General features: G+C 40.7%; 1 protein-coding gene across 4 annotated transcripts in view; it reads right to left on the bottom strand.

The window, feature by feature from the left end:
- The window catches only part of PTPRB (protein tyrosine phosphatase receptor type B), a 60,277-nt gene extending 39,448 nt beyond the window's left edge, over positions 1-20,829 (bottom strand). For 3 of the 4 annotated variants that reach the window (XM_056512232.1, XM_056512240.1, XM_056512249.1), the window contains exons 1-4: positions 20,722-20,829; positions 19,058-19,447; positions 10,555-10,793; positions 5,179-5,455 (exon numbers count right to left, since the gene is read on the bottom strand). In XM_056512232.1, coding sequence (XP_056368207.1) covers positions 5,179-5,455; positions 10,555-10,793; positions 19,058-19,447; positions 20,722-20,776 — 961 coding nt within the window. In that variant the 5' untranslated portion in view covers positions 20,777-20,829. Of the gene's footprint in view, positions 1-5,178; positions 5,456-5,620; positions 5,952-10,554; positions 10,794-19,057; positions 19,448-20,721 lie in introns of those variants that run through there. The other variant, XM_056512257.1, reaches the window with a different exon arrangement.
- Positions 20,830-21,267: the final 438 nt, after the last annotated feature.

Here is a 21,267-nt window from a genome sequence, read left to right as displayed (position 1 = left end):
TGTAAAAGCTGAAAGGATGAAGTTGATTCTATCCCCTGCCTACAAATACATAAGTAGGGGGGCCTTAGGATACCTGAAGCTGCTTTTTCTTTAAATTCGGGGTGGTGTGGAAGGTTTATTCACTTCCTACAAAGCTCTGCTGAGAACAGAACAGAGCCAAGTTTTGGTAGTATACTTTGTCAATCAAATACATTAGGAATGTCAAGGAAGCATCTCCTTCCTCGGAAACATTCAAAAACTGACTGGACATGGTCCTGGGCAACCAGATTTAGCTGGCCCTGCTTGGGCCGGGGACTTGAAACAGATGACTTCCAGAGGTCCCCTCCAACCTCAACCTTTCTGTGACTCTGAAAAATACTGTATCCCTTTGTACCCATGTCACTGCTTAAACTCAAATTCTTTGTTTGGACCACAGAGATGTTAGACCTCTTCAAAAAAAGAGATGAAAATTAAACAAATTGATTTACAAAATCAATCAATAAAATTAACTATCTTTTCTTGACCTTTCTTAAAGGCCAAACTAAATCTGCTTAAATCTGAAAAAGAAAAAAGTAATATTAAAAATCAATTCAAAGATCAAGCACATCAAACTTCAGGCCAAACAGTTAAAACTTCATCTAGTTACAGCAACTGAAACATGACGTTTTAATGAAAAGTGTCAGGAAATCTTAACAATAGGCTTGACTACCAGCTCCACCTATAATATATACTAAGCCACTAAAGCCTATTATGTTGGCAAAAGTGAATAGTGGGGGTATAATCTTGTTCCTTGAAGGCAATTGTTCTAATCTGAAAGGTCAGACTTTGAAAGTCAGAAATAAATTCCAGCACTATATATGGTCAGATGCACAGCCAACTGAAAAAGTTTCAATTTGACTGACATTGAGAGAACAGTCAAGATAACTGTCAAGAAGTTTAACCCTCTTTCTGACTAAGTTAGGATAAGGTCAACTGCTCTTTAGTCCTGCAAAAGTAATTGCCCTTGTCATCTGTATTATCTGCCAAAATTTGACAAAAGAAGATATCTGCACTTTTAGAAGAACTTATACTGTCCTGGGTAATCTGTCTTCTAAGGTGCATGAGCAAAGAAGAAAGTTGCGTGCCTAGAAGGTGAAGTTCAGAAATTCAGACTTTATCTAATCTATCTGCTCCAGAAAACAAAACACTCAGTGCTTTGTACATCCGCTAGAACAAAGGAACAATGAGACTGGGAAGTGCCTGGGCTGAAAGAGCCCTGGATGGAAACAAACACTTAAAAAACCATTTACATTGTTATACAAGTCTCTGTTGGCAGTGATACAACACTGATATATCACAGAAATAAAATATTTTAATCAAGATATTTTTATACCATTTGACACTATACAAATTAATGTCCCCTGGTCTACAAAGGCATCTTTCAGAAGACTTAATGGTCTTTGAATTATATTGCAACTCCATTTTCACTTTTGGGGAAGAGGATATGTTTTGTGTACACAGCTGCTGCAGATCCAATTTACAGATATGGCTATGTCAAACTCCAGTGGCATGACTACCAGATACAGCCTGTAAGCACAGAAACACACCTGCCTTACGCAGGAGAAAAAAACCAACAACTGGGAGGTATGAGCCCAGGACTTAGTAACAGGGAATTCCTGCCAGTCTCAGTCATCTTCCTACCATATCATCCATTTTTTTCCCTGGCTTTCCCTCTTCATAAAACAGTAATCTGCTTCACAAGGACTTTTCTGAAGATTAAGTAAAGAGGGTTGATTTAATTGTCTTTACTAAGCACAAGTATCCATTTATTTGGGATATATGCAACTTAGAGAATCTTAAAACATGGTTATTTATTTTCTTCTTGAGCTCTGACTTTGAAATTATGATTATAACCATTACATGATTACAGATGATAGGATTATACAGACTATAGTTAAAGCCATGTCATATGTCATTCCTACAGATGGCTAATAAATCAAATTTGCCCCAAATAATTTGAAGTTTACAGGAGTGAACACATACACTTCTGGCATTTAGAGAGTTACATATTACAACGAAAAAACACTCTAACAGTCTGAGTCTTAAAAGATGAAATTCTATCTTCTTTTTCATTCAAATATTTAATGGATTTTCTAACAAATTTTTATTAACCTGTTAGTTTTCTCAGAACAGGAGGCTTGGATTAGGCAGTAACAAAATATAGCACTGCAATATTTTTGTAGACAACGATTTTGAAAATGGCATTTATAAGTCTATTTTAGAAGACATAGTAGAAAGTGGAGCAATTGCCAAATTGTTTTTTGTGGCTTTCTAGGACAGTATCTCAAATCTGAATTCCAATTCAGAATTGAAATTAATAAACTTAACTGTAATTTAGGATCTATTCATATACTACTGTTTTTAACTAGACCTAGTCATTAATTGAAATATAGTTATACTGGTGCACAGATATTTGGACATTTGAGAATTTTAAATGTATCTTACATGAAATCAGGAAAGGCAAAATCCTACTGTCTTTTGCCATACATAATTTCTTAATCACAGAAAAAGTTTTACTGAAAAAGAAAAGAATATAACACGAAAGGACTGAAAGGTACGTATCCCAGCTTTACAATGTCAGCAGCATGCTGACTAGTTGTATGGTTTTATGTGCTGCTTTATGTATATATAACTATATATCTATATCTTAGAAAAACCCCAACAAATTGTAAATATTGATATGAAGTAAATATGCAGACTTGTGCCTACTAATATCTGTAATTTCAGTTTTGCAGTGGAAAATTTATCTGTAGCTCAGAGCTAATAAATGGTGTTATCAGCTTTCTCCTTCTTTCCTATTCTACCAAAATAGCACAAATGTCCCCACTGTGTGTGTTTCCATAAGCCATACACGGCTTATGAAGTGGATATGTGACTGGATTTTCCATCATTTTGGATGACTTATTTTAGAACTAGTTTCTGAGCTAGGTATTTAAACAAACCTGCAACTTTCTTGCACTTTCTCATGTGTATTTATTGTATCAAGATGACTCAGGTGTTCAAACATCATTTTGCAAAAATAAAACATATGAGATAGGATTCCTTTCACTTCAGCCAACTACACTTCAGGTTCCTGGTCTAACCTAGCCTCCTTTGATAGCCAGTAGAGAAAGCTCCTTCAACGGACAGCTTAGCCCATCTTCCTTAGAAAAAGAGCTCAGGAAGGGAACCTCACTGAGCACCAAGGTCAGACATCATGGTTTTAGATGGCCCATGATAACTCAGTTCCACTGCATTGAAATTGGTGGAAGTTTTGTTTACAATATGGCTGGAAAGACTGCTTATACTTCCATATTCACCAGACAATTTCCAGGAATGCATGCCTATAGACACTCAGGCTCTGTAGATATTAACTAAAACTACTGTCATCAAGTTACAAAGGAACAGGTGAAAAAGAGCTTCCATGAAACAAGTTCAAAATGCTGCCCCTGGTGGAAACATAAGAGGAATGATACTTCCTCATTCTGCATTGAAAAGCTTAGTATGAACAATACAACATGGGTTGTTCACAGGCATAATTTATAAAAATTCTTAAGAAAAAAACAAAAGACAAATTTTGGGGCTAGTTGTGTATTTTGAATACCATCAAGCAATTCAACTCAAGGAAAGCAAGGAACCATAGGGCAATCTGAGTAGCTCTCTGCAGGACACATTCATGGCTCCTCTATTCTTATTTCATGCTTTTGATCTCCGCTACCCAAAATCCAAATGTAAATCCCACTTCAGTTATGGTATACCAATTTTAAGTATCTCAACTTAAACTTTAATCAGACTTTTAACTTTGATGTCAGCTACATAACATGACTCTAATGATCAGCTGCTTCCAAACACTTTCATCTTACAGCCTTGAAAACTGTAATTAGTAATAAAAAAGTCATAAATGGCGTGTACAAGCTTCTGTGGTAATGGTTATGCATTAATCAAAATGTGCTCTTAAGTGGTATCTTCTCTACGTCTATGCAAGTGTTCAATAGAACTTTACTATACAGAAATGATGGCGATTTATACCTGTCTCTTTGATAATGTCTGATCTATTATTTCAATTTTCACATTACAAGTCATCAATATCAATATTAAAAACAATCAGCATGATGCACAACAAATTTAAATCACTGTCTGCATAGAAATTATTACTCTTTTTTACCAACTGACATGACTTGTGTTTAGTGTATAACTATGACACCAATGTCAATGGATTTTTTTTGAGTTACCACAGCAAATTGATGGAGAGTATCTAGTGCATTTGTATGATTAATGCAGGAAAAAGGCTCTGACAGAAAGCGACACCTCTGAACAGGTAATTGTGAAGTGTTCAGCTGCTATAATCTTCAATACTAATATTAAGTACCTCTCTAGAACTAACACCTGAGGAGAAAATCAGAGAGGTATTTGTTTTGTGTCTTGAACTACTGCCTTTAAGAGGTTGAACAATATTCTATTTTATCATCCTCAAAAAAGCACAAATACAGGTAGAAAGAGGCCAGTTGTGCCGTCGTTCTATGTTGTCCATTGCTTCACAGCTGAACTGTTCACACACCCAGACAAACACAAATGCAGAAAGGGTGCTTTCCTTGGCAGCCCTCTGTCAGGCTGCTGGACCACTTTGACAGCCAGTCATGGATGTGTCACTGTACCTGCTCTGCACACAACTGTAACACCTCACTGGTAATACCCAAGGAAAACAAATAACAAGGAAGTTTCAGCCTTACTTTCTGACTTTTAGACTCTGGTTCGACAGAATAAAAGCATGGAATTGGGCTGAAACAGTAAGTTGTCCTTAGAGAAGGCTTACCTTCAATTAAATAGAATGTATTTTAAGCACAGTAAATAAACTTCAATTGAGGAACTATGACAACAATATGTTGCATGAGCACAAAGGATGCAATGGGCTACTACAAAAAAAAAAAAAAAAATTTGACTTAGTATCTTCGCAGCACCTTCTTCTTTCAAGCCTGCTGGGTTAACTGTCTGCAGTAGTTACTTCTGGTAGTGGGCTAAAGAGAACTCAAGCGCAGGGCAGCTACGTTCGGCAAACAATGTCAGCTGGCAGTAGCTGTAAATGCATGGCTCTCCTCCTCCTGCTGGAGCCGGCCGAAGCAAGGGGAGGGAAGGAACAGCCCGGCGTCCCTCCCCGCGCACCTGCCGCGCCCGTGCCCGTACCTGTCTGCAGGGAGATGTTGAGAGCCTCGCCGCCGGCGAGCGGCTCGACGCGCAGGTGGTACCAGGTCCCGGCCTGCAGGTCCCGCAGGGTGCAGCCGTAGGTGCCGTTGCCCTCGGGCTCGGGCTGGCAGCCCGCCGCGTCCCCGTCCTCGGAGTGCCCGCTCAGGCTAAAGTTGCAGACGCGGCCCGCGGCGCCCCAGCGCAGCCGAACGCTCTGCCCGGCGACGCTCCGTTCCGTCAGGTTGGCGCTGCATCCCGCCGGCGGCCCCGGCGCGGCCTGCGGAGAGCGGGACAGCGCTGAGAGACCCGCCAGTACCCCGGGCTCGGCCCCCAGCCCCGTCCCCACGAGTGCCGATGCGGGGCGAACTGCCCCTGTCCCCCAGGCTCGCCTGCGACCTGCGAGGGGCGACCCTACACCGCCCCCCTCCTCCGGACCGCTCACCTTGGTCAGGGCCAGCGCCGTCCACAGGGCGAATCCCGCTCCATAGCTCAGCATCGCCGACAGTTTTTAACCCCAAAAACCCTCGCGGGGAGGGGAAAAGGGGAAGGGACGGCGGGGCTGGGGGATCCGAAGAAGCCAAGTGGCGGCGGCGGGCCCCGGGGGCCCCCGCTCCCCGCCGGGCTCCGAGCCCTGTGCCGGGCCGCCCGCCTGCTGCATGCGCTCGGGGCAGCCCCGGCCGCCGAGCCGCCTCCCTCACACCGGCCTGGGCTGGGGGGGCTGCCCGCCCGCGGCTGAGGAGGAGCGGAGGAGGCGGGGGAGGCGGCCGCCGCTTCCCACGCTGCCATTCTGACCCGGGCTGACTCTCCCCGAGCCCTTCCCGCCGACTTCCGCAATCAAGAGGCGATTTCCTCGCGTCTCGCTGCGGGGGGCGAAGCTCGGCGAGCCGGGACCTGCCGCCCACCGGGCCGGCGACCGGCCCCGGGGTGCCGCCCCTCTCTCCTTAAGGATCCCACCTTCCTCCCAGCTCCTCTCCCACCCCAGCTCCCTTCCTCCCCCGCTGCTTCCTCCTCAAGTCGGTTTTCCCGTGTCTTGTCTTGCCAAGCGCTCCCGCGGCGCACGGGGCCCTTTTGCGGTGCCGCTGTTGGAGGGCGGCACTCCTGCCTCACGCTGGCTGCGCCTCACTCGGCGCTGCCTTGCCTTGTCTCATGGCTGCATCGCCTCACAATCTCTTCTTGCCTCTGCCCCACCTCGCAGCCGGTCTTGCTTCATTCCCACCTTGCCTCTTGCCTGCCTTGCCTCCTGCGGCTCCTTCTCCTGCATGCCACTCCTCTTGGCCTCACGCTTGCTTCATTCCACGGCCACCTCAACTCACATGCCTGCTCTGCTCACACCTGCCACCCTTCACTGCCATCCCTCCTGGCACAGCCTCCTCTTGGCCTCAGCTGTCAGTGACCTACCACTCCAGCATCCCAAACTGATGTTTCTAAGGGTTAACCATGGACCACCAAGGTCGCCGTTCTCTCCCTGGCCATGTGGCACTGCAAGCAGAGGCCCTGCATCCAGGGGAGGCCAGCAGAGCCCAACTCTGAGCTCCCGCCTGCAGCAGCAGAGTCTGCCTGGAAGTGGCCAAGTCATCTCCGTTTTCTGTTTCAACTTGTGTCCTCTAAACAATTCTTTCCCACATCCCTTGAATAACTCCCAAGCTAAAATTACACACACCATGGAAAGCAAGAAAGTCCCTGTTTTCAGACTGCATCAATAAAGTTGTGTGCAACTCTGAGTTGGCTACTGGCAAAACGAAAATTTACAATTTCTGTACTGCATACCCATTTCCTTCTTGTTTAAATTTCAGCCTCTGAAAACTTGCATGTAACTTTGTATGTGGGGAGACAGAAGTGTAGACAGAAGCATTTGCATCTTCAGATACTCGAACGCACAATAGCAGCCATGGAGTGAATTTGAGGGTGCACAAAAGAAGGAAATGGACATTTTACTTTCTTAAAGGAAAATGCATTTTTCTGTATCTTTCTGTACTGCATTATGCGTGTGGGATTTTAACCTTTAAAAGCAGTACTTCAAGCAAGTTCAGCACCATCTCTGCATCACTTTTGCCCTCTTTGAGGAAGAAGAAGGTTCTAGATTTACAAACATTAGTCTGCCTTTTTGGGGAGCTGCTGCTCTAGGACTTTTCTGGCACCAGCCTGTCAAACAAGATACAAATATCTGAAAAACCTTAGCTCTCCTTCTTCTGAAATAAAAAGCCTGAGCATTCAAGGGTGTTACCTGCACCTACAGAAAATCTGTCCTAATGGAGCTCTGTGCCTGGTCCTAGGGACATGGTACTGAAAGTGTTATGCTGTACTTTGAAAAGCTGAGGATAGTTAATAACTTTATGACCATTGTCTTAAGTGACAATATAAATCTGTGTTGGTTATTATGACATTCTCAAGCCCATCACAGAAAATTTCCTTGGAAGAGATGTTTTACATACTTCAGACAGAAGGAGGAACCAAACCCCAAAGAGCTAGTACAGGGACAATCATATCATTGATGTGAAACACAAGGAGTATTTCTTAGACCTAAACTGGGACTAAAATGACATAGATGTCTTGTAATGATTTCAGGTGAGACTTTTACAGTATGATTGCTTTTCCAGCACTGAAGAGGTGCAAATCTGAAGGCCTATTGGGATGTTTGGATTGCTTCAAAACCCTCTCTGAAAATTAAAACATTCAGGGTAACCTGCCTTTTCTTGAAAAGGAGCTCCCATTATTCTAAGGATTTTTAAAACATCCAAGACCTGAACTTGCAGGGAAGATATAATTTGGATATTTAGATGTAGGTTGTTTAAGTAGGTGTAATAAGTAAAAGGAAAAAGAAGCATAGTCAACACTGCAAACATAAACTTAGGAAAACAAGTGGAACCTACCAGAAAAAAAACTTAAAGACTTTTGGAAATAAATACCTGTTTGTCTCTTCTAGCTAGTATAAGATAGTTTGTGGGGGGAAAATGATATTATTGCTTCTCAGAAGTGCTCATAATTCAGAAGTTCCTACTTTATTACTTTTATTCTTGCTATTCATAAAATTTTTACTTTTTGGTATTAGTAGGAAAGTGCTAGTTTATTACAGGTTTTGAGACTTCCTTCTGTTTGTTATCCAGCAAAAGTTGCTACACTGGTAAGGTCTGACACAGATGCCTATGCCAGCACTGGAATAAAACATGAGGGTCTATCATTCACTGGTAGCAATATATTTATATAGAATAGCCAACATAAGGCAAGTAAATATTTCCAGACTGGTATTGAATAAATGGGCTTTTAGTAAATCAGCAGTCACACAGCCTTTAACATTTACTGACCTGTGTGGCAAGCCAAGAAACTAATTAAACTGAAAAAAGAACTGGAAGTGAGTTTTGGGAGTTGCCGGACGTGTCTCTAATAGCAGGCTCCAAAGTCCCTTTCAGACACTTTCCCAAGGTTTCCTGACTTTTTTTTTTTTTTTAACACCAACCTCTCTGTCTCTCTAATCAAGAGGAAATGGGCTTTGAACAGCTTTTGTCATGGATTCAAAGTGCAAGCTGCAGTTTTACTTGAAATCCAAGGCAGCTCTAAACTAAACATTTTGTTCAATTGAAATGCTGCTATTGTCCCCCCCAAAATGGGTATGCACACAGCCAAATAACAACATGGTTTTACTTCTGCAAACAAGAGGGCCCAGCCTGGGCAAATGCAGTTCATAGAAGGTATTGTCTTCCTCACAACAATACTCAGCACTTAGTCTATGTGTTTTCAAATCTCTGTTAAATCTAGTTAATCCTTTAAACATCCCTGAAGTTTGACAAATAATGTTTTAAACTCCATTCTAAAGACTGGGAAATAGAGATGGATACCAAAGATTTTAAGTTTGTCTGTCAAAATTGGTATACCTAGATTCAAATGTCCAGAGCCAGTTGGAGGCTACAAGAGAAAGCTATTATTGATTTTTTTTTTACAGATATGCTTAGACAGCTTATCATCAGAATTCTGGTTTGAAAGTTTTGACTTAAGCAGCTTGCTCAGTGCAAATGATGTGATTCAGGAGGTGAAGTGGGGTAGACACACAAGAGGCAGTAGTTTCTATTAAACCAGTGCCATTTCTTTTGCTTTGGCAAGATTTTTATAGTAGTGCTGGAGGCAGTTTGGGTAATTCCTGATTTTATAGGACATTTCCATTTGGAAGGAACAAGTATTCTGTGCAGGAGGTATGCAAATGAACAGAGGGCATGGGAAATAAGCTCAGCCTGCATGCACTGAGCCAGAGAGATCATATTTAAAAAGAGCTGCATCAGTTGTTGAATGGGATGCAGTGCATCCATTTTTGGCTCAGTCCCTTCCCCTCATCAGCATCAGAACAGTGATGTTGGGATCCATAAACCATCAAGTTTATGGACCTTGACACTCTGCCCACAAACTTCCCAAACATAAAACACATTTCTTAGTCTTATCCGCTTCAACACACAGTAATGACTGAAACCTGTTTGCCTGCCCCAATAAATTGAGTACAGTGTGGTCTCCTGGATGACAAGCACAGGGAATTTAGGGATTTTCAGCTCTAAACCACTGTGTGGTAATAGTAATACAGTGACCAATAATGTCCTACATGCTTTAATTCTGACTGCCTGTACACATTTTACCAGTGGTGGTTCCAGATTTGCTCTCAGATTACTGAACTGAGTCTTGCAGAAAAGAAAGATTGGAAATTGATTTGGAGCAAATGGCCTGCCATGTGCTCCTCCTACAGCTGGGGCTGGCAGCCCCATTCACCTTCTCTGCCAGAGCAGTTTGTGGTTGGACAGAGCAAAGACCAAGAAGTGTCTGTGTGTTTCCATGCTGCCTATCACCCAGTAGATCAGCTGACCATGACCAAGGCCAGGGTTCCTTTTGAGGCCAGTTAAAGCACTTGGATTTCTCTTGCTTTGATCTGTAAACAATGTATGTAATTATCTGTAAATAAAGTCATAGCATACTGTAATTCTTAGCATGTAATTAGAGCTAGACTCTCTTATCATACAACAAACAATACCAGAGCCTGAGTCACTGAGAGTAGATACCCAGGCTCCTGCGGGTCCTGCCACATCCGGGAGCTTTCCATTGCTTCTCACATATCCTGATAATTTCCCTTGAACTTTTCCCAATGCAACGTGTGCACCAGGATTGGGCTGTATATAAGAGGCAGAATTTTTCTGCAGCTAGGATTCTAGCAAAGGACACTGTCAGCATGAATATCAAAACAAAGCATCCTACCAAAAAAAGAACAAAGCTTAGTCCTGTAGCTAGTTTTTTTCATGTTTTGGTTTGTTGTTTTTTAAGCCCACAACACGTCCACTTGTAATAGCTATCAGGCTCCACAGAGTGGAGCAGGCTTAATAAAAATCAGTAATTCTTCTGTCTTACCTCTTCTGTAGTGCTAGAGTACTGAAGAGTGGTTGTTGGAATCCAGGCTTTCTCTGTTACTGTAGATTTCAAGTCAAAGTAGAGGTTTTCAATGGGATTTTTACTGAAGTGTTCTGTCACATTTCTGATGAACATCTCTGTGCTACTCTTCAACACATTTTCAGGCCCAGAAGTAGCAGAATTTGAAGAGGGGGATGTAGTTCTAGTACTCCACACAGAAGTGTCTGCATCTTGGAGATCTAAGACAAACAATGGAAAATTATTAAAATCAGCTCTACATTTTTATAAACAATTCATCAGATTCAATAAATGTGGCTGATACAGCTTCCAACTGCTTAAGTGCACCTGTCAGTTCTACAGGTTTTTTGTTTTCAGTGCAAATGTGTTTTTGCATCAATACCAAAGCCTGCAAAACACAACCAGAAAAAAATTAATGTTCCTGAACACTCATACTATTCTTTTAAAATGTAGTCTGTCAGAGGTTCTGAAGGGAAGAGAAAGGTTGTACAGTGTCATTAACAGCACAATATTTTTAATTTGCAACTTTTCCACTTGCTTGTATCTATCAAAATGACACAGTATCAGCTTTATATTGTCAACCCTCTCCCCTCCTTTCCAAGTGCATGGGCCAGATTCTCATCTGCCTTTGTTGGTGTAAGTTGAAAACGTGGCTTTGTTCAGTATAATTTTTAAAAATTATTTTTTCAATATTTTTTTCCTCAATATCCATATTCAAGGTAAATTCCTTGTGCTCACATGAACATTTCTCTTGCTTTCTAAAACCAGTCCTATGCAGACCCCATGCTAGTCTCTGACTGCCACCTTCCCAAGGCTCAGCTAATGATCTATAACTTAACTGAAGTATCTGCAAATATAACAGTGCATTCGCTTTTTTAGTCACGTATCCTTCAGAGAAAGCCAGAGTTGCAATTAGAGCTCAGGAAAGATTTTACTACACATTTTTCCTACACATTTTCCAGGCTCTTCCTCCCCATCGGTATGTATTTAATATCCTTTCTTTGTGGCAGTGAGGGCAGGGTTCAAGCTATGGTGGCCTCTACATCTGGTAGCATCACGTTTCAGCTAAACTATTGGAATTACTCACTGGCCCCTTCTCACAAAAAGCTGCCCTGCCACTGCTGTAACACAGTTAGTGTGTATTGGCTCGATGCCCAAGACACTTTGTCTGTCCTTGAACTGGGGTCTCCAGCACGACAGAACCTTGTTTTGCTGCTGAGCCACTGGGCTGGTTGCCATCTATAATAATTTTAGCTCACAAATCCTTCAAAAACAAAGTAGTGACTGGGTTAAATTGCAGCAGAAGCTTTCAAATGCAATTACTTCGTGTGCAGTTATGATGCCTTAGCTGGGCAATCTGTGATTACCTCTTACCCAAAGGAGCAGTGGATGAGCTTCCATATAATCAACATTATCAGGCTTTTTTGTATATGTGTAAATATATATGTTAACATGTTTATGTAAAGAAACTTGAAGCACTCTGATTTGCACAGAAAAGTGAAATTTTAAACCCTAGTAGGAGACATTTCCATGCAAGTGCTGTGCTTGACAGCACAGTGCGTTCACCTGGTACATGGTTTGGTAACTTTTTGAAAAGTAGTGGTTTACTTGCAAGGTTTGGTATCCAGAGTAGATGTTTTCCTTTCCTTTATCTAACTGTGTTTCTCTGGAAATTTAAAAAAAAAATAAAAAAAAATCTATCCAATTCTCCGTTAAATTACAAAAACATCAATCAAATATTTTTCCAAATTGAGGCAGTGAAAACAACACTACAGATCTAATTCTTTCTTACACTTGTGCAAAGGGTTTAATGGGAACCTCAGGTCTTGTCCAACTCTGCATGATTGTCTTCACGCTGCTGCCTTTGCAGAACCCCCTTAGAGCGCTTGAGGTGCAGAGTCTGCTGTGGTCCTATTTCACAAAACTTCATGGTTCTGCCCAGACAGGAACCTTGTGCTCAAGCTGTCATCAGCTGCTGCAACAAACTCATTAGCTGACACAAGTCCAGACAGTCTAGATTCCATATAATTCCTGAAGACCTCCTATTAGCTGCGGGTCTCTGAAAGTCTATGGTAGGCAACTAGAAATCCTAGCCTCGAGGACTTGGAAAGAGCTCTATGCCTCTCAGATATCTCTGAGTTCAGCAGGAAGTAGAGCTTACTAAAAGTACAAAAAGGGTATATCTGCAGTCAGCAATCGCTTAGGAAAAAAGGCCACTCAGTTGGGTTCCTAAATACATATTTACACACCCAACATGAAAACACACTAAAAAAAAAAAGCTTAATTTACAAAGAAATAGCAGTGATTCCAGCAGGAAGGCATTTACATTCCAGTGCAATTGTGCTTTAGGAAAGCTGGTCCTCCATAAAAAGGAAGCTGTTGCTGCCAGTTACATGGGACTCAGCAGCCAGAGAATAACTGGCATTCTGAGGGGAGCTGAGAGAAGAGCTTGACTGCCCTGGAAGAAAAACACTCAGAAAAGTTCCACCATCCCACAGAAGTTCCATGAACAAGCATTGGTCACTGCACGACCCAACCCTTCTTGTTAAGCTTCAGGCTATTCTGGGTTTCCACTAAAGGACCTTTCCCAGAAAATACTGGTTACAGTCTGTTACCTGTAACCTATGGATAGAAGTGACTTGTGTATTGCTCTATGCCATACTGGAACTTCAGATATATGTACCAGTATTTTCCATATATCCTACAGTGGACAGACTAATGGGGTTCATACCTTTCAGAAACTCAGGATCCACGTTTACATTCTAAGTAAAACCCCTGTTATGATCCTAGCATAAGGACCCTCATAGCCCTTCTTCAGTAGCAGGCACTTAAAAAAGAAGACTGCATATTATAAGGCACATGCAGCAGATTTTTACACAAGCTGAGTTCCAAATTTTTTAACCAGAAAAAACTCACATACTGTCTGGACATTAGTGAAGTACACAGAAATCTCAACAGTGGTACTTTTCAGAAGTGTTTAGCATTGTTCTAGCAGCCTCTTTGGAAATCAGTCATACAACTGTTCTTGGGAACACAACAGCAGCACTGACACTGATGTTGACACCAGTGGCTGCATGATATACAGTGTGTGAACATAATATTGTAATAATCAGTAGCACACCTAGGAGGAATGATGATGTCCTGACTAAGTGCATATTTCATCCACGGCATGTACTGCAAACCACATCCATCTGCACAGCAGCAGGCTGCTTACAAGGAAGGGACTTCCATACATTTGCATGTATGAATAACAAAAATGATGGTTATTTGTCAAGAACTGAGAACTGAGAACTGCAGCTTTCTGAAATAGCTCACATTGTACTGATCTGCCTACTCTATTAGAGCATAGCTTCAGAAAACTAAGGCTGATCTGCTATGTGAAACAATTGAATCAATATTTAGTGTATAAGATACAAAATACTCTATAAGACTGCATCTAACTCACTGCAGGACTTGAAAAAAGAAGGGGCTGCTTTAAGATCTCTTTATGTGCAGGACAAAATGAATTATCTTTTTAGCTGTCTAACTATTTGTAAATTAAAAAAAAACATAATTCAGATTTCTGTTGTATGTAGGAGTATGAAAGAAGAACAAAATCCACTAAATGTCCTTTCTTTCCCATTCAATGTGACTTTTAAAACCTGCAAAATCTGTGCTGCTTGAAAAATTTTACCTTCTTTATTTGAATGTTTTAGAAGTTAGTATCTCACTTGTATCTTATATCAGAGGTCAAATGTCTCCAAACTCCAGTCTAATCCTGAGCTGCTCTTTTACCCATTTATTTTTGAAATGCTGACGTAGCCACTGAAAGGTTCTTTCAGCATCAGCGATAGCAGAACATCCATGTAACCATGAGATAACACCATTGCTGTACCAGGCCCATTTCTGACACTGTGGGTAGTTCCAGCTCACCCTGAAGGTCACTGGAAGGGCATTTAGACTCCATCAACTGCATGGATTACACCTCTCCTGAAGAGAGCTCAGTACTCAGGAATTACTTAGACACCTAGGTCTTGGTTCAATTGCCTAAATCTACTGGAATCTGAACTGCCATAGGGCATCTGAGGAATCTGCCCAGGGCTCTCATAACACTCATAGGAGACCTATGCCTTTCTGGGCTGGCAGCCAGGGACCAGGTGGAATATTGTGGAGCATCTCAAATGACAAAAAAGCACCTTGTTGAGATAAATGAAATAATCCCTTCCTTCGGGACTATTGTACACCTAGAAGTTCAAACCCAATCCAGCTTCTACATGAAGGTCCATGCAAAATGAAGGAAGAAAATGTAATAAATGTAATAAACAATAAACACCAGTAGTTGTTTGGAACTGGCATTTTTTTTTAGCACTAGCAGAAGATGAAATCATAAAGCTTGACTTGCCTGATTGCTCTGACAAGCTGTGCCTATTGTTCCATTTTTTTCTCTATGGAAGTAGCTGGGCTGGTTTTGTTCTGTATTTGTGCTGTGGCTCATTAAGAATTTGAAAATTTACAAAACTTAGGCTGGAAGACTTAGGCTACTCTGCAGATTTCTCCCTTTCTTTTTAGAAAATCTAAACCCACATTTATCTTTGAGCTTCGATCAGTATGCTATTGGATTGTGTACAAGGTCTTGTAATTATGTCCAAGGATATGACATTGATGCCTCAGCAAAAGTGGTCAGCCATCTATTTCTTTGACCAAAGAAAGAAGATTCAAGTAATTTTTGGTATTTTGTGTGTTCACATAGATGTTAGCATACTTATAAAACCCTATAAAATAACTAGGAGAGATTAAAATGAATTTCAGTGAATGTATTTTAGGAAAAATGTTTTGGGTCAACTTAAAGGTGGAATGAAAATATTGTTTATCACTGTTCTAATTTATCCTGAAGAAATTTGTAAAAGTTACACACACACAAAAATTACAACTGGTAGTGAACTTATGGATGGATTATTCCAGTATCAATATACACTAAAGGTGTGGAAAGCTTAAAGTCTAAGGCTATTTAATTTACACTACTTCAAAAATAGGTAAGAGTTGCTGCCTTTTCTGTGCTTCTGCCACCTTTTTTTGCTGCTTTTCCACCTTCCCAAGAGTCCTAAGAAGATACACGTCTTCCCTTCCCATGTTCTGCAGTTGCTACTGCTGCTCCAGTGGTTCAGAGCATGCTTGGAATGTGCACTGCTCTGGTCTCTTCTGTGCTCCATCTCAGGCACTGAAACATCAGCAGTGGGATGTGAACTTAATTAACAGAAGTTCTGATTATGAAGCAGCTAAACTGAGAAGGGGATAAGGGGAAGAGAGAAGCTCATGTGAAAGAAATGACCCCAGACAAGAGCCAAGGGTAGAAAAGAGAGAAAGAACAGCATGAAGGTCAGATGGCACATCAGACTTTAGCTCATACCTGGTATGTAGTATTTTGTCTATTTCAGGCTGGAAACAAACAAGAGATAGAAAGATGTTCTAGTTGTTTTTTGAATTCCTTGTACAATGCTTTATATCTTTGTAGATCCCACTATGGTTCTTCAGTGCTTGGCACACAACTGTAAGTAAATCCTCCACGAAATCAGCTACTCTTTTTGAATGTCTCAATATCCACAGGTTTAGAGTTGTCCCTACCATGTATGATATGATAGAAGAGAAATGCTATGGAGACCATCATATACAAAACAGTTCATGTCACCTGCATCTGGAGTGCTCTACAGCCTGTGTGACAGTCTCAATGCATAACTGCAGCATACAGCATGGCCTTGTCTCTTTATTTGAAGTAATTCTCTACTTAGTGAATAATTTTTGGTCAGCTGTGGTTTTGAGGTTTGCTGGTAATATTCAAGGTGCCACATAGCATTGCATCTGTTCGTAATTGGATATTTTATTGAAATCAACCTACCCAGAACAAAAGAATTGTAAGAATTGTTCACGCAGCTCAGGAGTGACATCAGCGTTAGTGTGTTGGCATTAATTGTGGACATTTGTTCCATAAGTGTTATTTACATGCAACAGTCTTTATTCTTTTCAGTTGTCCTGCCTTCTACCTCTTCACCTGCCCCATCTTTTCCTCTTGCTTGTTTCTGTTCCTGTTCCTTCTCCTGGTTTCTGAGCTTAGAGAAGCTCTGAACCCAACAGTGGGCTGGTGAAAAGAAGGTTTTAGCACTATGGAGATTTTTTTCTCGACTGCCCAGAATGTCCTCGTTAATTTGGTGGGAAACAAAGTGTCACTTTCTCAAGGAATATTGATACCTTATGACCGTTCTTCATGTTAGCTGTTTCAGCTGGAGGCCAGATTCAAACATGAGTTTGTGTGAGAAGGACTGTTTGCTGCTAGACTTGGAATTACCTCTGAGTGGGCGGAGATGGGTTATATTCCCAAGTTGATACTGGTTTCCACAAACAGTCATTTAGGTCAGGACTGTTAAAAAACGTGTAAATCCAAACACATCTTAGATGGCTGATCTGAAATCCAAATCCAGGCTCAGAAAAATCATGTTTGATATTTGAGTAAGGTCCAGAAAAAAAGGTAGTGCAGTTATTGAGTTTGGAGTTGTTTTCTATCTGGGCTGACATTTGGGATGCCATTTAGTGAGCTAGTCCTATGCCAAAATGTAGCTATTTCAATGAGTACTGTGAAAACAGAGGGTAAATTATAGCAAAATGTGGTCTTAGTCAGGAGTAGAAAAACTTACAGCCATTTCAGCTCCAAAGATTTTGCTCAATTTTTTACTATTTTAGCTAAATATAGACCAAATACATTATTGTAGGCTGATCAACTTCTGCTTGTACTAAAAGCAGATAGATGTTCTTGGAAGACTAATTTTACACATTCAGTATTGAAAATTTTGACATGCATATGGATGCCACGACCAGAATTGGGGGCATTAGATATTGTTCTCATAATACTTACTAGTGTTTGAAAAATTAATCTCTTAGCACTACTTCCACTTTATGAGCTTCTTATATTCCTACAATTCTTAGTTAGGTATCGAGGATTATAATATTTCGTTGATTTTTCAGCAGAGCTTCCTAGAGCAGTAACACTCTTAGAAAGGATTTACAGGCCTGTCTATGGAGAGAATTGCAGGAAAATCAAGGTAAATTCATGTAAGATCTGAGCACAGAAAATAGATGAGAAGGTGCTATAATATCCCATGAAAATTGTCTTAGCGCTTATTGGTCTTAAATGGCTTCTCCTCTGAGGATGATTAAGAAAAGTGTGTAAGGTTAATTTAACTTTGTTAGGCCACACACTATCCAGACATCTAAAGGAAATAACACTACCTGTGTACCTCATCTGAACTGTTCATAGTGTCCTTGAATATGCAAGCCATATGCACCCCACAGGACTTCAAATGATTTTGCCTTTTTAATCTCTAACATATATGGGAGGGCTGGGATGGCATCATGGACACTTTTCCATTTTCTGATTCTGCAAGCTGTCCTTTCATACCCCCACTCAGGTGGGTAGTCCTGGTCCTATGATTAGAGTTCTGCAAGTGCAAATTTGCTGAAAAAAATGGTACCCTGTCTTACAAAAACTAGGAGTTTAGAAAGAATGAGGATTTGGTTTAAACATTCTGAAAACTTGGCTATATGCAACAGTTTTGGGTCATAAATTTTTTTTTTTTTTTTTTTTTTTTTTTTTTTTTAACCTCGTAAGGACAAGAATTAACAGTAAAAAGATGTCTGTAGGTTGTTCTTATTTACTATGAAGAACTGCTTAATAGTGCACAAGAACAGTATTAATAGGATTTCCAGGAAGGACTGACAATGGGACATTGAAAAAAGCATTATCAAGCAGTATTAAGACTGTACCTTCCATTTTGCCATGGATATGCAAACCCACAACTACACAGATACACTGCTACGTGTCTGTAGGTATGTGCATCTTTGCTCTTCAACTACTCCAAGAATTTCTGAGACTTTTGATTCAGTTTGTTATCCTCAGGATTTTGAGTGTTCTCATGTATATGGCATCTAGAGAGCAAGAGCAAAATTACACACACTGAATAAACACGTAAATGTGTAAGCCATGACTGTTCTAATCATGCATTAAGGGTAATCAGAGAAATAAATGTGTTTGATTTTCAGATGTCTTCTTGCTCTTGACAGACTGAATCTGGATTTGTATGATAGAATGAATGGGGAGAACTTCTTTGCATCCACATTATTGAAAAATACTAGGAATCAGTATCCACAGTTTAGATGTGGAAAAAGGAAATGACACAATAATAGTGAGCTGAGCTACATATAAGCACAGTGATCCAAAGATTGGAGTAGACAAAACAAGAGACATCCTGAAAATATAAAGTGGGTAAAAAACTCCACCAGTTGTGAGAAGCACAGCGCTCATCTCAGCTGTTCTTTAATAGTTCTCAAAACTCTTTTCAACTGTGAAAAACATTCTTCTGTCTGAATAAAATATCATAATTTTTCACATTTGAGTTAGCTAACAGAGACATTTTTGTTACCAAAACTGCCAGGATATTTTTTGGAAGGAATAACTCACCTTGCTTTGAGCACAGATTTACATAAACAGGTTTTCCAGTCTCGCTGGCTTTTAGCTGCATCCATGTATGAAGGTATTTTTTACTCCGCTTGGCCATTACCTTCTGACCTTGTTTTGTGAGGAAAAGAGAGCTGTTGGCCACCTTCAGGAGCCCATCCTCGTGGCAGTTCCACCTGACTGCCTGGGGACAATCAGTGATGATGCTGCGAGACGACAGAGCAGAGAGCGTAGAGATGCTCAGGCACTGGGCAGACTTCACATGGAGGAGCCTGTCATCTGCCATCCACTGCCACTTCTGGTTCATGCTGGTCATATTGCACTTTTCCATAATGACTCCTCTCTTTTCTGAAAGACACTGCTGCTTCTGCACATGGATAATCAGAAACCCTTCTGAAAAAGGAAAATTCCAGAGAAATATTATAGATTACCTATTTACTTGACAAAAAGCAAATTCTCAATGATTTAAAATACATCAGCAAATAAATCTCTCTTCCCACTTTCTGTGTGTTGGACTTTTCATGAAACTTCCCATAAATTTAACCTATTTAAAAAAACCCTTCAAACACAACACCCATGTGATGCATGTGCTGGTAATGTAAATAATGAAAATGCAAAACCCCAAGCTATTGTGGCAAGGTTAGCTTGACTTTCATTATTTATAAAAATAAGAAAAAAATAAACTGCATATAAAAGAAATCCAAGAGCTATTAACTTCACACACCAGTTCCTCATTTCTCCTGCTGGAAAGCATACAGAGATCTACATGAGTTCTCAGTCTCAGTTTCAGTTTCACAACACAGACTTTTAAAAATATAATTTACTGCCTAAAAATTGTTTCAGTAAAATTCATAATGTTTCTGAGGGAAACATATAGGAGGATATTTACAAATTATGTGTCTCTCAGTGCCTGTGTTACAGGAATGGAGGTTCTTTACTGATAGGAAGTACATCTGTTTTACTGGATTTATTCCAATGTCTCTAGCTGCTAGCTTTGTGACCATTCCAGTTCACATAAGATTAGCTCTCTGTGTCACCACTCTTAAAGGTCAACACCAGGTACTCAAATGAAGAAAATTACAGTGCATTAATCAAAACCTCAGAAAGTTACCAATGCAAAATGTGTACTTGTTACAGAACACAGAACTGGTTATTTCAAATGCAGCCTCCCTGCCATATCATGTTTAGGTTGTTCTTTGTTTCTAATCTCAGTTACTCAAACATTTCCAGCCCCATTAGTTACAAAGTGCTAAACCAAATATATATTTATTGCCCTCAATTGATGTTGTCATTCCCCTGTTTTTACAGACCTGGGAATTTTCTAACTAAGCATTACAGAAAGTTCTTGTCTCTGAAGTTTCATAAAATAGAAACAAAAGATAGTAATGTCCCCTCTGAAGCATTTGCCCCAAAACCTCAGCTCCTGGATTTTCTATCAGGAGATGTTCTTAAAAACAGAAGTATCTCCAGCATAGAAGAAGACGTTTATTTTCCTTTGGAAAGGAATCTAAACAGAACGGGCTATGTTGGCCCTGCCCCTCATTCCTCTGGTACGAAGCCCAGAGAAGAGGTGACTCGGTTTTTGTAAATCACTGGCTGTGCCAGAGGGCACTGCTCAGTGGCAGAAAGAGCAATTCAGCAGAGGGAAAGTGGGGAGAGACACTTACCTGAGAATGTCAGGGCAAGACAGGTAGAAACCAGGACGTGAAATAAAGAATCCATTTTCCCTCTAGCAACTCCCCATGCTTCTCTTAAAAAAACCCACCTCAGATAAGTGAAGCGAAGGCTAGGAAGGAAATGTGCCTTCATGGGGGAAAAAGTCAGTGACGAGCACTTCCTTCTATTCAATTGTTTTGGGGGGTTTTACAGCACTTTGTCCTTTTATATGATTCTTCAGTTTACTAGTTGGTTTATTTTGGAAAAATACAAGCAAAAGAGAAGTTTTCAAACACCTGGGAAATTAAAAGAGATTTTATTGAATCTCTTTAGAGTAAAAGAAAGGGGATCATACTTTTGTGCAATTTGTTGCCTGTGAACTATTACAAATCTACAGGTCATCAGGATGTTGCTGACTAAGTATATTCTATATTATGCAGGGAAAAACATGCATTTTTTGTAACTATATGCAATCAAGCAAAATCTCAATATATTTATAACTCCACAAGTTCTAAAAGCTAAGTGGAGAGTGGGGAGGAAGGGGAAGAGGAGGAGGC

This window comes from Oenanthe melanoleuca, chromosome 1A (genome assembly GCF_029582105.1).
Source record: "Oenanthe melanoleuca isolate GR-GAL-2019-014 chromosome 1A, OMel1.0, whole genome shotgun sequence".
NCBI lineage: Eukaryota > Metazoa > Chordata > Aves > Passeriformes > Muscicapidae > Oenanthe > Oenanthe melanoleuca.
Note: the sequence above shows the minus strand (reverse complement) of the source record. Positions and strands in the feature narration are given on the sequence as shown.